The 13582-nt window shown below is 39.6% G+C and overlaps 1 protein-coding gene across 9 annotated transcripts in view; it reads right to left on the bottom strand.

Moving 5' to 3' along the window:
* CNKSR2 (connector enhancer of kinase suppressor of Ras 2) overlaps positions 1–13582 on the bottom strand; it is a 232243-nt gene that overhangs the window by 48650 nt on the left and 170011 nt on the right. Inside the window, exon 21 of one of the 9 annotated variants that reach the window (XM_021408990.1) lies at positions 7781–8322. The exons of the other annotated variants lie outside the window; for them this stretch is intronic. Coding sequence (XP_021264665.1) covers positions 8312–8322 — 11 coding nt within the window. The 3' untranslated portion in view covers positions 7781–8311. Of the gene's footprint in view, positions 1–7780; positions 8323–13582 lie in introns of those variants that run through there. 9 annotated transcript variants of the gene reach the window in all.

A 13582-nucleotide genomic window follows, 5' to 3' on the forward strand; every position in this document is an offset into this window, starting at 1 on the left:
GCTTCCTAACTAATCCTTCAATACTGAAAAAAAAAGGAATAAGTAATGTACTACCTTTTTTTTTTTTTTTATAATCCATTTTTTCAACATGAAATACTCAAAAAGAACTGATCTGGTGGGTGGCAACCCTGCCTATGGCAAGGGGGTTGGAACTAGATGATCTTTAAGGTCCACTTCACCCAAGCCGCTCTATGATTCTATGAACTGGTCCTATTATCATAACAAACTATTCTCTGTACCACTGTTAGAAGAAGCATATTTCTTGGAAATTGTATACGTTCAATTGCTTGGGGCTTTCAAGTGAAACAGAAATGCCTAGAATTAATTATAACATGTCAAATTTAAGCTTTTAATGTTGAGCAGTAGAGACCACTCCAGATAAAGAACAATTTAATACATGCAGCACTGTAACTGCTCTTTCTGACTGTGCTTCCCATACTGACAACAAGAATAGTGGCACACTGACAAAATCCCTTGCATGACTAAATAAAGCGGGGACAGATTGCCATCTCCTCATTGTCTGCTGACATCCACAGGGGACCGCAATGCTGCTGTTCATTGTGGCCTACGATCTCTTATCAGAGCGGGTCAATAACAGAGACAGATCAGATACGTTTTATGTTATTGATGTCACTGGGTTGTTAAGGTACAATGAGCAGACTGAGCAAAAAGTAGCATCTCCCTCCTCCTGCCCATGTTCTGCTGAGGCTCTCGGGAAGCTTCTGCCACAAGTCCCATCATGAATGCTGCTGAAGCCTGCCCAGCTAGGGGAAGCTGGGAGGCAGACTGTGGTCATTAGGCTCACTGAAATATTTTAATCAAGTTGGAACTCATTGCAGAAGCACACATACGAAACAATCTACATGGTTACTCATTTAGTATGGCCAGCAAATCAAATTTTGACAACCTCTCATTCCTGTCTGGTTGTACTGCACTTAACAGAGGCATCTCATTCTCTCTCCTCATGTATTAATATGTGTTTGATAGTTAACTCAGCTTGCCTGACTGTTGCCAGGCAAGTCACACAGTTCTGCTCCAACTGTTTTTGATTCAGTCAGGTCTCTTCCAGTCTCCAGGAAAACGGTATTCAGCAAAAAAAACCCTGCATTATCAGACATAAACCCCTCATTCTGAGAAGAGAAATACTTCACATAATCAGCATATATAAATTCCTGTTAGAAACCTTGCCTCTAATTCACCTGGTTTCTGTAAAGACACGGCAGAAATCTCTTCTCCCATTTTAAAAGAATGATTCAGCTGCCTTCTCAGGGTTACAGTGCCCTGAAAGCCCATCGGATCAATGCAGCAGTTAGCTGCTTGCTTTGCAGCAGTGAATTCAGTACCTACTTGGGAACATAAAATGAAGAACTAATAACATTTTTCATATCTGGTGGATACTAGAAGAATGAATTTTCACCTAGTGAATTTTAATTTTTTTATTTTTAATGAGAATAATTATCTCTAACTAAAACGCTTACACAGGAAGGTTTTATGTAAGGTATCCCTATGGCAAGCCAAACATCGCTATGTTTTTTGCTTATAATTGCTTGTATATTTTTAACATGCAAGAGCTATTTTCAGAGGTGCTCCGTTTTCTTTCTTAAGTATATCTTAAGACTATTATCTTCCAAAAATGCACTCACCAGTGTAATTAGAGAAAATCACAGTTGAACAGGGATTTCATTGGGCTAAAGGCTCCTCTTACAGGAGTCAAATGCTGAAAATGTCAGAAGTCCCCCAGTGTATTTCTACTTTAAAGATAGCAATAGATAACACATTTTAAATTATTTTAAATCCCTGAACAGGCTACAGTGAATATTACCTCTCTAGTGGGATAGCAACACTTCACGCTTGCTAAGATATCATCTTTGTATTCAAGCTCCTGCTTCATTCAAAAAAGCACAAGGCGGCCGTTCATGGCAAGGTGGAGGTGGGGGAAAGTAAACAGCAGAGGACACGATGTGCTCAGTGAAGAAGGGCGGAGTCCTATTCCTCCCACCCTGACCAGTGGGGCATGGGGGATCCCTGCTGTCCTCCTGGGGTGACGGAACATCTCACAGGGCCCACTGGCACCCATGTTCCAGTTCCCCTTTTCCTGCACAACCTCTTCTAGCCAGCACTTCACAAAGGCTTTGGAGATGTCAAAAATGTTGTTCTTTTTCAGGAGCATGAAAATAATATCTCAATAGCTTCTAACTGGAAATTAGAGGGCTGTTTTAGCAACTGCATGGCTGCACTTGTTCTTGGAATCCCATCAGATTTTAGGTGTCAAGGAGGGAAAAGATCCCTTTTGTTCCCTGAAAGTTGAACAGTGCTGTCCCGTGTCCCCTGGGCATGCTCAAGCATGAGCCAGAGCTGTTCTGCAGGGGAAATATTCCCAGCGATTTGTACTCGGTTCACTTTGGTTCGCTTAAGTGTGTTTTGTCAAGACATCGTCACTAACCATGAAAATAACAGCAACACTACAGCCTGGAAAACACTGAATGTTATCCAGCTGAATTCTGTTCTCATCCAACTCATGCAACCTCCCTCCTCATTGAGCTACTCAGTTACCTGTATCTGTCATTAATTTATTTCAGTAACTACCTTACTTTTTTAGCTTCCTTCTCCTCAGTCTTCTATGTGAACATGCATTTCCCTTTTCATGTATCACATCAAAATGACAATTTCATTTTTTTTTCCTGTAAGGGGAACCACCTTATAACAAACAATTCCTATTAATTCTACTTAAGACTGCAAAGCCATAACTGTAGAATATTTGTTAATTATTTCAAATCACCTTCCTCAAAAATAGAGAACTTGGGATATTTGGCTTTTTCTTCTGAGTAAATACAGAAAGATAAGGCATAAAACATTAAAATGCTACATGTTAATATGTCACGTACTGAGGTGTTTATGCCGTTCTAGCTTTCTTGTCTAAAAAAAGCTGCAAACAAGGAGAGATATGAGGAGCTAGGATTATTAGTGGTGCAAAAGGCTTTTCCTGCAAGGTGCAGGAAAAAAAAAACTGCTTAAAACTTGATCCCTATAGACAAGAGATATAAGAGATCTATACAATTAGGAGCACATACATGCAGTACATACAGAGAAAAAGGTCGATCATTGCCTCTTCCATTATTGGGAACATCTGAAAGTTTGGGTGGTAGATTCAAAACTAACCAAAAGACAAGCTTTTCTCTCCAACCTGTAAGTCAGGCAACTCCTTTTTACCATGTGATGTGGCTAAAAGTACACCCAATTTCAAAAGCAATAACTACTTGATGGAAGAATGACCCATCAAGAGCTACAAGTGAGACGATTTTAACTCTTCCCTAGAAAAATGCTTTCAGGCACTATTCAAAGCAGGTTGTTGTAACTTGAAAATGAAACTTTGGGCTCAAAACTCTACAGCTGCTCTTCAGAAGCAACCACTTGCACTTGCAGGGTTTTTCTTTGTTTGTTTTTAACTGCAAATAGCTAAGAGTCTGAGATCTAGTACAGAACTTCACAAAGCAACATTTGGGGCAATTTTTACTGAGCCCACATTTGCTATGCAGAATGGAAAAGTTAGTCCACAAGACAAAACAGTAAAAAACACAAGCTTAGTGAGTTCTTAATTCTGCAAGGATTACTTTTTTTGAAGAAGAAGAAGAAGAAAGTAAACAAGAAAGTGACCTTGCTTGTATCTGATATATTAAAGTTTTTACTGTTGTTACAGAGGTAACAAAGTTCAGTGTGTACTATATGATACATTTATTTAAAAACTCTGTGGAAAAATAAGAGCATTCTAAATTTAATTTTCTTATGAGAAAGTATACAAGAAGGTAGGAATGGGCAAGAGCTTTTTTTTTTTTTTTCTGTTTACATTAATGGTTTGAGGGGCACCATATCAGTGCAACTACTGGTAATGAAATAAAAGTTGGTGGCTACAATTTACATAATGGGACTCAGAAAATTTTCTCCGTGACCTTTGAAATACAGTAAGCACATGGCCAGCTATATACTTTTGATCATTTATAATGGAGCTATCTACAGCAACTGCTAAATATGAACAACTACAAGCTGCAGAAATAATAATAATAAAAAGGACAAAATAAGAAACAAGCTTATGACTTCATCTTTTAAAATACCTGCTCCATTTCAATATGGTACAAATGAGTAAGTCACCTGAACAAAATGTCTCACCAGAGGCCTCTGCTTATGGTTTTCAAAGACATGAGTTAAGGGAGCACTATGAGAAGGTTCTTTCCAGCAAATCCAGCTGTCACTTCAGCTAATCATGGGCAGAAGTACTGCAGGGTTTACGACATAATCATGAGGTTATGCTGGATTCTCCTCCTTGGAGGATAACTTGGGCTGAGGAAACAGTTTGATGTGATGGCACAGCCCACTGGAATGTGGCCCCAACATAAAGAACATCCACTTGAATCACCTGCACAGCATGCTAAGCTGTACAGTTCTGTGAAACAAAGGCAAACACAGCATGATTGCATTTACTGTAGATTTTCTGGTAAGAAAAATATGCTACTATCAAGACAAAATGTTCTTAAAACAGGTTTTCTAATCAAGGAAAAGACTGATAACACCATCATTTTCTAGTCTTCAACCTCTTGCCTCCATCTCACACAGTACTGCACTTTACCCATGCTTCCTCAGGCACCTGATGTTTCCTGCCTGTTCTCAACAAGTGCTACAGATCATGGCCTGTGGAAAGTAATTGTTTCTAATCCTATTACGTAGGTAAGCTAAGCCTCCACCATTGTGATGAGGCCTGCTTTTCTTTCTTTGTTCATCTGGTTACACTCAGCAACCTCCTCTCCCCCAGCGTCCTGGGGAGCAGCGATGCTCAGGAACATGCATAGTGTCCAGGCAGCGCTGTCAGAAGCACCAAATCTGAGTGAAAAATGAAATCATCTCCCATTCTGCTTCTGTTCTCCTCTGAGCAGGCATCCAAAGCCAGGGTGTCCCCTGGCTCTGAGAGACAGTGCTGGCTGCTCATGGCCTTCTGTCTGTGGCCTCAGCCTCTTACAAGAGGCCTCCTCTAAAGGTCAGAAATAATACAATTGATAAAGGACTAAAATTGATCAAATGCTATTTTCTAAAGTGACTTAAAACCTGCCTTGTCTTTCAAGAGACTTTTATATTCTCAATATAAATCCCATAATCTTGTTTAGCCACAACATGTACAAGTATAGAAAATCAGCCTTTCAGGATGGAGGAAGGCAAGAGGGTGGCTGACATTTTTGAGTTTCCTTAACTGTAAAAAACATTTCCAAATTGTGAGTCTCACTTTTTCACTGTATGAAAACTCTACAACTTCCTTCCACTTTCTAAAAATGACTCAAAAATGAGTTGAACCAAAAAACTGCAGCATTCCTTTAAGCAACAACAAAACTGACACACATCCTGTTGATCACTTTTTACAATATAGATATTTTACACATACTTTAAAGACTGTGCAAAATGTTCATAGAACAAAATGTCTTGACTTACTAGAGCTTGCCAAGATGCAAAGACAGCCTGTGTATAATATGAGATTCATGATGCTTACTGTGAGGTGGCCACATGTGTGGGCAGAACTTGTTAACTGGACTACAGAGTGTTAAAAAGCAAAGTGAGCAGAGAACTTAGAAACTTTCTTTTTTTTTTTTAATGTATAATGAACTACATTCAAAAATGCATTTACTGTTTGTTTTATAATTTATTCCTCCTAATTTCTTAAAGCTTTGTCAAAATTCTGAGATTTAAATTTTCAATGAGTTGGTACAAAAATTAGGAAAATGTGGAGACCACTTTAGGAAGTATTACATTAAATGCCAAGATCATACAGTAACACTGGGCAAGGCAAACAGAGTCCTCCGTGACAAAAAATATGAACAAAATGCCCTTGGAAAGCTTTAGGGGTAATGTAAAATTTAAAAGGGATTTTTCCTAGGCTCTTTACAAAGCCAGAAACAAATAAAAATATGCTCTTCCATCTTCTGAAAAGACAGAAGCTAGCTACTCTACGTGCCCCTAAAACTATTACATTACAGTTAGATTTTGTACTGTAAAAATCTGTGAATGTACTTACTTTGATTAAAGACTAATAATCTCTTAAAAATAAAATTTATTTTCTTAATTAAAAGTTGAAAACAAATGGCAAATTATATTGTAGTAGGGAGGAAAGAAGCAGAAGTGTTTTCAGAATAACCAGCTTAAAGCCTTTTACAGATTAAGTATGATTCTCACATTGGATTTCAAGTGTTGACATTAGTGCAGTAAAAATATCACTTTCACACCAAATGTACAGCCTATTAAATACTGTTATGTGAATTCTAAAACAGATTTTGCTATTTTTACCAGAGGAAAATAATTTTTTTAGGTCTCATATTCACCATTTCTTATGTATTCTATAATGACCACTTTGCATACATTGGAAATGCTGTGCTAGTTGAAAGCAGCCTACTGCAATGAGCCCCTTGCATTCTGAGCCATGTCTGCCACTACTGCAAACAAGCCAACTGCAGAAGTCCCTCAAGACAGCTGACTGCACCCCAAATTTGAGTTTCATTTCATCCAGAACTGAATTTGCAATGATCCCTAACGAGTTTTATTACTTACTTAACCTTGATGAGTAAAGAGATCAAAGCAAACTTCCTCCCTATCCAAGCATTCCCAGGGGTTCTCCAGAGCAGAAAAAGTGTTTCCCCTCTATCTTGTGGGCTCCACTCCCCACTATGGGAAACAGAATCACAGAGTCATTAAGGTTGGAAATGACCACTAAGATCATTAAGACCAACCTCAGCTCATCCCCACCATGCTCAATAACCATGCCCCTCAGTGCCACATCCACACAGTTTTTGAACACCTCCAGGGACAGTGACTCCATCACCTCCCTGGGCAGCCTGTGCCAATACCTCACCACTCTTGCTGAGAAGAAATTGTTCCTAACATCCAACCTGAATCTCCCCTGGCACAACTTGAGGCCACTCCCTCTCATTATATCACTGTTACCTGGGAGAAGAGGCCAACTGCCACCTCACTGAAACTTCCTTTCAGGCAGTTGCAGAATCTCTCCTCACGCAGCCCGAAGGCAAACATTGCCTATCTGCTGCAAGTGCCAGAACAAAAGGCCTGAACCTGAGATGGTCCTCAAAGCTCCTCCTGTACTCAGAGGAAAAACCAGCACATCCAGTGACTAATGTTTGTGCTTTATTTTGGATGCCAGTTTCTCCTCCATGATGGGAATCCAAGATCAGCTCAGCCTTGGACAAAACCCATACCCTGTGGACAGGTCTTGGCATCCCACTGTCTGATCTCTGCCCACCCCTGAATTTACAACCAGGAAAAATCTCCCATGTGAGGCTTGTTTAATCTCAGCTCCTCCTTGATTCCTGTAAATCTTCACTGGATTAAGTCAATATGTCAAAAACGGGTGGAAAAATGTTTTTAAATCAAAGATCTTTGGCAGAGTTTCTCTTCATTTTCTAATGGCAATTCAAATACATTTAAACAAATCAGTGGTGATATTTTGTATTCTGAAAGGCTAATTTTTATGCTTCAGTAATCCAAAAGGGAAGAAATAATTAGCTGTTATCATTTGGTGATAGAAGTTCTCAACTTGTCAAGCCAGAAAGTAACCATCCTATTTAAAATGCAGCCATTTTCTTATGTAAATACTGCAAAATCCTGCAGAGAATTTGATTCACAGTTTGCCTATGACATCATTTTACTTAATATCATTGCACTTGATGCTGTGATATGGGAGTGTTATATGATCAGCAAGATCCAAACACACAAGTGGGGCCAAAAAGGAGACAAACTACCTTCCAGCTTTTTAACAACAATTTTTCAAAACAAAACTAGAAATCTGTTTATATTTAATGAGAACTGAGATCTTTACAAAATTATGTGCTTGCAAGGCTTTTCTTTATTTTTTTCCAAATAAAGTACTATCTTATCATGACATCTATTTCACAAGAACTGCTTGATATTGAAAAACAATAGGAAAGCTTGCAAATAAACCCCATACGATTAGTATAAACTCTGAGCATTAAGTTCTCTAGAGACTGAAGAAATTCCCAGCTGACAAAAAGGATGAGCCTTCACTTCCCACTCATCTCCAGATAACATCCCCCTTTGCTATTTAATGGGCATGAAACACAGCTTCATCTTTTCCTCCCAGAAGTTTAGCTCCCAGGAATGAGCAGCATGAGCCACCCCAGGTAGCCAGGGTGTCCCCTCTGGTGGCAAGAGTGAAGCCCAAGCAGAAGGGGTACCTGAGTCTTGTTGCTAGCAAAGAAGGTTGTGCTTTGCAGGGTTCTCTCGAGAGCGTCCTGCTGCCCAGACTTTACTGATGACCTGGATGGTGGGATAGAGCAAATCTATTACAATGCACAAACATAAAAGTGGGAGGAAACATTTACATTGGATATAAGTAAAAAGTTTTTTACAGTAAGGATAGTGAGGCACCGGCACAGGTTGCGTAGAGAGCTTGTGGGTGCCCTGTCCCAGGGCAGGCTGGACAGGGTTCTGAGCACCCTGATGTAGCTGTAGGTGTCCCTGTTCACTGCAGGGGAGTTGGACCAGATGGCCCTTAAGGGTCCCTTCCAGCTCAAATTATTGTATGATTTCTCACAGAAGGATAGTCGTAGAAGTGGGAAAGACTTGGAGGGACAAAATCCCCTTGCCAAGCTTCATATAACAATATGGTAAACGATATGCTAACAGACACAGAACTTGGCAAGCACCAGGTTAGTCTGCAAGGCATTTATTTTCTCTAGTCAGGCTGTTAGTTTTACAAGCTGTCATGTTTGTTTGTTGGTTGATTTTAGCTCAATTAGATATTTTAAATCACCTGAGGTGTTTATCCACTTGAGCTACTTAGTGTGGATTTGTGAGAAGCACAGGAATAAGCAGCTTCATTAAGGTATGAAAAATAGCAGTCAAGCAGAAAAGCTTATCTAGCACACTGCACAGCACAAAGTGAAACATGAAGTACTGTACGGCTGCAAAGTGCAGTGTCTAAAACGCGCAGGGTGAAGCAGTCTTCATAGTGTCAGCCAGGTGCGCTACACTCAGACTGAGCCCTGGAACAGGCTGCCCATAGAGGCTGTGGAGTCTCCTTCTCCGAAGATATTCAAAACCTGCCTGGGCACTTTTCTGTGTAACCTACTATAGGGAACCTGCTTTAGCAAGCAGTTGGGCTGGTGATCTCCAGAGGTCCCTTCCAACCCCTGTGATTCTGTGATTTGGATGCTACCTTCCCAGGTGAGGTGGGGCAGCTGGGAAAATCAGGTATGTTCAGCAAGAATGGCAAGAAGTCTAGCAAACACTAAGTGGGCAAAAAGCGAGATCAATCTTCATAACAACTTTCAGCTTAAATAACAGCTGCTGTGATGTAGCAGTTTTGTTTTCCATGCCATAATGGACAGAAAAAAAGTAGGCTTAAATTGCAAAGGGAACAATTTAGTATCTATTAGGAGAAGGAATAAATTCCTTTTTAATACAGAAAAGAGGAAAAGCACTGTCTGGAGGGAATGAAGAAGGCCCACCACTGAGGGTACTTAAGGATGAATGCAGTAGGCATAATGGCTCCAGATCTGGAGTACAGAGCAACACTGGGTAACCCCTCAAAATCACTTCCAGCCAACTGGCTCTGAAGGTTGCACAGCATACTTACAGTTCCAACAGAGCCTCCAGAGGGTCCAAGATTTTAGCCCATGCTGCTTTCTTGTGATGGAAAGGGTTAGGAAACCAGTCTTAAGTAGAGATTAAGATGCTAAAACACAACCATTTATTCCCATTTTAGCTGTCCAACAGTATCTATCTGCAGCAGCAGCAGCAGATAGAGGCTAAAAGGAGGAGCTTCAGCCAAATACTACGCTAAGATCCTAAAACTGAAAAAATTACATTGCAGCATTTATTTTGTAGGCTTCCATGATGGCCTTCATCTTAATTCTAAGAACCCAGAGGATTTCTCTTATAAAAATTTAAACAAACAAAACTGCTTTGTAACAACTTGCTTATGCCAGCGTCTCTTTTCCAAGACTCTAGCAAGATGCTGACTGCTCGCACTGAGAACTCCATCCCTGCAGGTTCTAATATTTCATCTTGCTTTCCATGACCGACAGTAATTAAATGAGAAAACATATTTACATGGCGACACTACAGAAGTTCAGCATGCTAATAGTTTCATAAAACTTCATCCTTCCTATGTTCTCCCAGGCAGTAATGACTCAGGTTCTCCCCTGCATATGTTTAACAGTTGCCTTGAAAGAACCTGAGAGCCACAGCCAGCAGATGGTAACACCTGGAGATGTAATAAATACAATCTGAAAAGGCTGTAGTTCTCCCAGACCTGCTGATGGGAGCGTCATATTCTTCTGACTCGATTATAGAAAGAGTTTCAGCTTTTTCAATATGGAGAAAAATATTTTAAAGTTATACGTTTCAAAGGAACATTCTCTTTGTACACAATAACTGGCTAACTTGTTTCACTGTAGGTGTGTGCTTTCTTTGTGTTTCAAAACTTCCAGGTTGGGCCAAGTGCCTCTTGAATTTCTAAGAGGAACTATCACAATTCAGCAAAAATCCCATTGAATAAAACAGCTTCCTCACGTTTTCTGCAGTGGTCAAATCTCTGTGCATCCTCAAAATGGTTTTCAGAAAGCTTGCAACTAGATTTATGTAAATAATTAAAATTATTTTTTCAGGTTTAAGATGAACGCAGGTATTGATTTAAGGACAGGAAACCCTTCTTCTTAGTGGGAAACTACATGGCAATTGAAAAAAAAAGTATATTTTTCATTTTGTACACAAAATAATTTCCAAAATGCTACAGAGCCTCATTTAAAAAAATGTATGTTATGTTTTAAAATGAGAGCTCATTTGGAATTGGAGGGGCAAATCTGCAAGCACAAAAAAAAAAAAAGGATTTTTTAAAATATTACTACTGAATAAACAATCACATATCCTTTAGTATGGTAAGCAGCGGGAATTTGGGTGTTTGGACTGTCTTTCCTGCATGGCACATCAAGTGGTCTGCCAGGTACAAGTCGTCTTTAACAGCCTCAGACAGGGCAGAGGCAGGGACAGAACTTCTTTACCTCAGGGAACAAAAAAATTTAAAGGCAAACCACAGAATGATTACAGGACACCTTGAAAGAGAACTGATACATAAAATGGAAAAAAAAAAAAGCAGAAGTACATTATCATGCACATAGATTCCTTACTCCACAATCTAACCTGAAGGTGCCTCTGGTAGCATGCCTCTGTTGACAGCCACCAGCTTGGTAACACAACTGAGGATTCTTTGCTAGAAAAGTACACCATAAGAATGGCCATGCAAGAAATTCTCATCTCTATTTCTTTTGCTTGTAAAAATCCATATACTTCAAGAAAAATCCGATGACCTTTGTTGGCAACAATGCCCAAAGCTATTAAAATAAAAATAAGAGTAGGAAAATATCTAATAACATTTCTGTTTCTGAACTCCACCTCTCCTTTGCATTTTTAGTAGCATGAGCAATGGAAATCAATTAAAATTTAAAAGTGGCAACAGCACATTCGTGGGTAGAATGCATTCACATTTTAAAAGTCTAATGGGCATAAAACTAAACTACTTTTATTTTTGTTGACAGGCCATATTGCTTTCTGAATTGCTACCCAATAAATGATTCAATATTTGGCTTTCAAACACTGCAGATGATTTTTTCCCCTCCTACTGAAATTTAAAATCAGAATGTAGAGTTTTTGTATCCCGTTGTTCTTATTTAGAATACAAAAACACTTGTAGAGTTTCTTTTGCTCATGAGAATTAGAAAAGCTTTTTTTTTTTTAAAAAAAATATTTTAATAAAGTTTAAATTTTGAATTAAAGAAGATGATCAGGGAACCTAGTCCTGGTACTTGTCTATCCAAGTTGGTTTTCATATCATTATACTTCTTATTATAATACATAGTATAATACATACTTTGTACATACAATTGAACATGCAAACACAGTGGCTAGGAGATAACTGACCAGCTCTCATTTGGGCTTTTTTTCCCAGATATATACTTGCTTCTGGAAGCTTACAGAAATTTCTATTCAGATAAACATGGAGCTTAAAACTTAACAATGATAAAAAGATTTAGCTTGACATATAAGCTAGATTATCAATGATGCTGTCTCCACACTCATTACTTTTTGAATATAACAGCTCTCCTCTCTCACTGGATCCTATGATGAATGAAGCACTAAACGATCTAGATTAAAGTAAGAAGAACAGTATTGTACATAAGATACAAGCTGTTCCACCAAACATTTTGTGCGTAAGACATTTGCTTTGAAAAGAGCGTTGGATAATAACCCAATGTCAGCTACTGACTTGTCTGCTTTTCCACTTTCCTTCCTGCCTGAAACAGCAAGCCACTGATGGAAATTTCCCTCTGGAGATACCAACTACCCTTACCAACACCCCACTGGCTAGCCATTTACAGTATAAACTAAGAGGCATAAGACTGCAAGTTTTAATACAACTCTGTGTTATTTTGTCCAGGCTCATTCCGAGTGCCCAGCAGCACTACCAGCTGGGTGCTGGCACTGGGTGGCTCAGCAGGGAGGAACATGGTGCACAGATTTGTGCCAGCTGGGCAGCTCGTGATGGAATCACGAATGAAAAGTCAGGTTGCAAACACGCAGCTCAGAAAGAGCAGCCTTTTCCTTACACTGCTTCAGTGTCTGAGTTATGCACAGGCTGAACTGCCCAAAAGGATACTGAGAAGAAAATCCAGCAACCCAATCCTGGCAAATGTTCTGGTTTGTACATGACTGATGGTGAATGTATTAAATTAGAATAACATCCTCCTTAGTGTCCCAGAGGGTGCTGCACTCTGTGCAATTTGCCAGCCTCAAAAGGAATATTTCTAATGTGAAACACGACCTGTCATCTCTCATAGCCCCGCTTATTTAAGACGCTAGCAGGAACGCACACCTTTACTAACATGAGAAATTTCAGAGGGGAAAATATAGTATCTTAATGGCCTCTCCCATGCCTATTGGTGCAGATAAAACTAACTAGGTGGGGTCAGATGACAGGACACCACTAATGGTATCCTGTCTAATGGAAAGGGGCTGTCAGAAAAGCAAACTGTCCTATTAATTGCAGACACACATCAGCAACAGCTCCAGCATGTACAATCCAGTCTTTATGCATTACTCATCCTTACTCCCACATTTCCCTGCCAAAGTAAAAAGATACCCTATCCAAGAGGCAGAGAAGTAAAAGCAAGAAGTGTTATATACTTCACAATGTAGTAAAATTTTGGCTGAGAGAGCTGGGGCTGTTCAGGCTGGAGGAGAGACGGCTCTCTGGGGAGACCTGAGAGTGGCCTTTCAGTCTCTGAAGGGGGACTGCAAAAAAGGAGGGGACAGACTCTTTAGCAGGGTCTGTGGTGATAGGATAAGGGGAAGCGGTTTCAAACTAAAACAGAGGAGATTTAGACTAGGTATAAGAATATATTTTTTTTTACGGTAAGTTTCCCACTGACACTATTGCTCTTCCCACACTGTTTCAGCAGTTAGCACAGAAGGTGAAGGTTTCTCTACAGAGAGGTCAGTGGGTCCACACCAGTAACAC

Source organism: Numida meleagris, chromosome 1 (genome assembly GCF_002078875.1).
Source record: "Numida meleagris isolate 19003 breed g44 Domestic line chromosome 1, NumMel1.0, whole genome shotgun sequence".
Lineage (NCBI taxonomy): Eukaryota > Metazoa > Chordata > Aves > Galliformes > Numididae > Numida > Numida meleagris.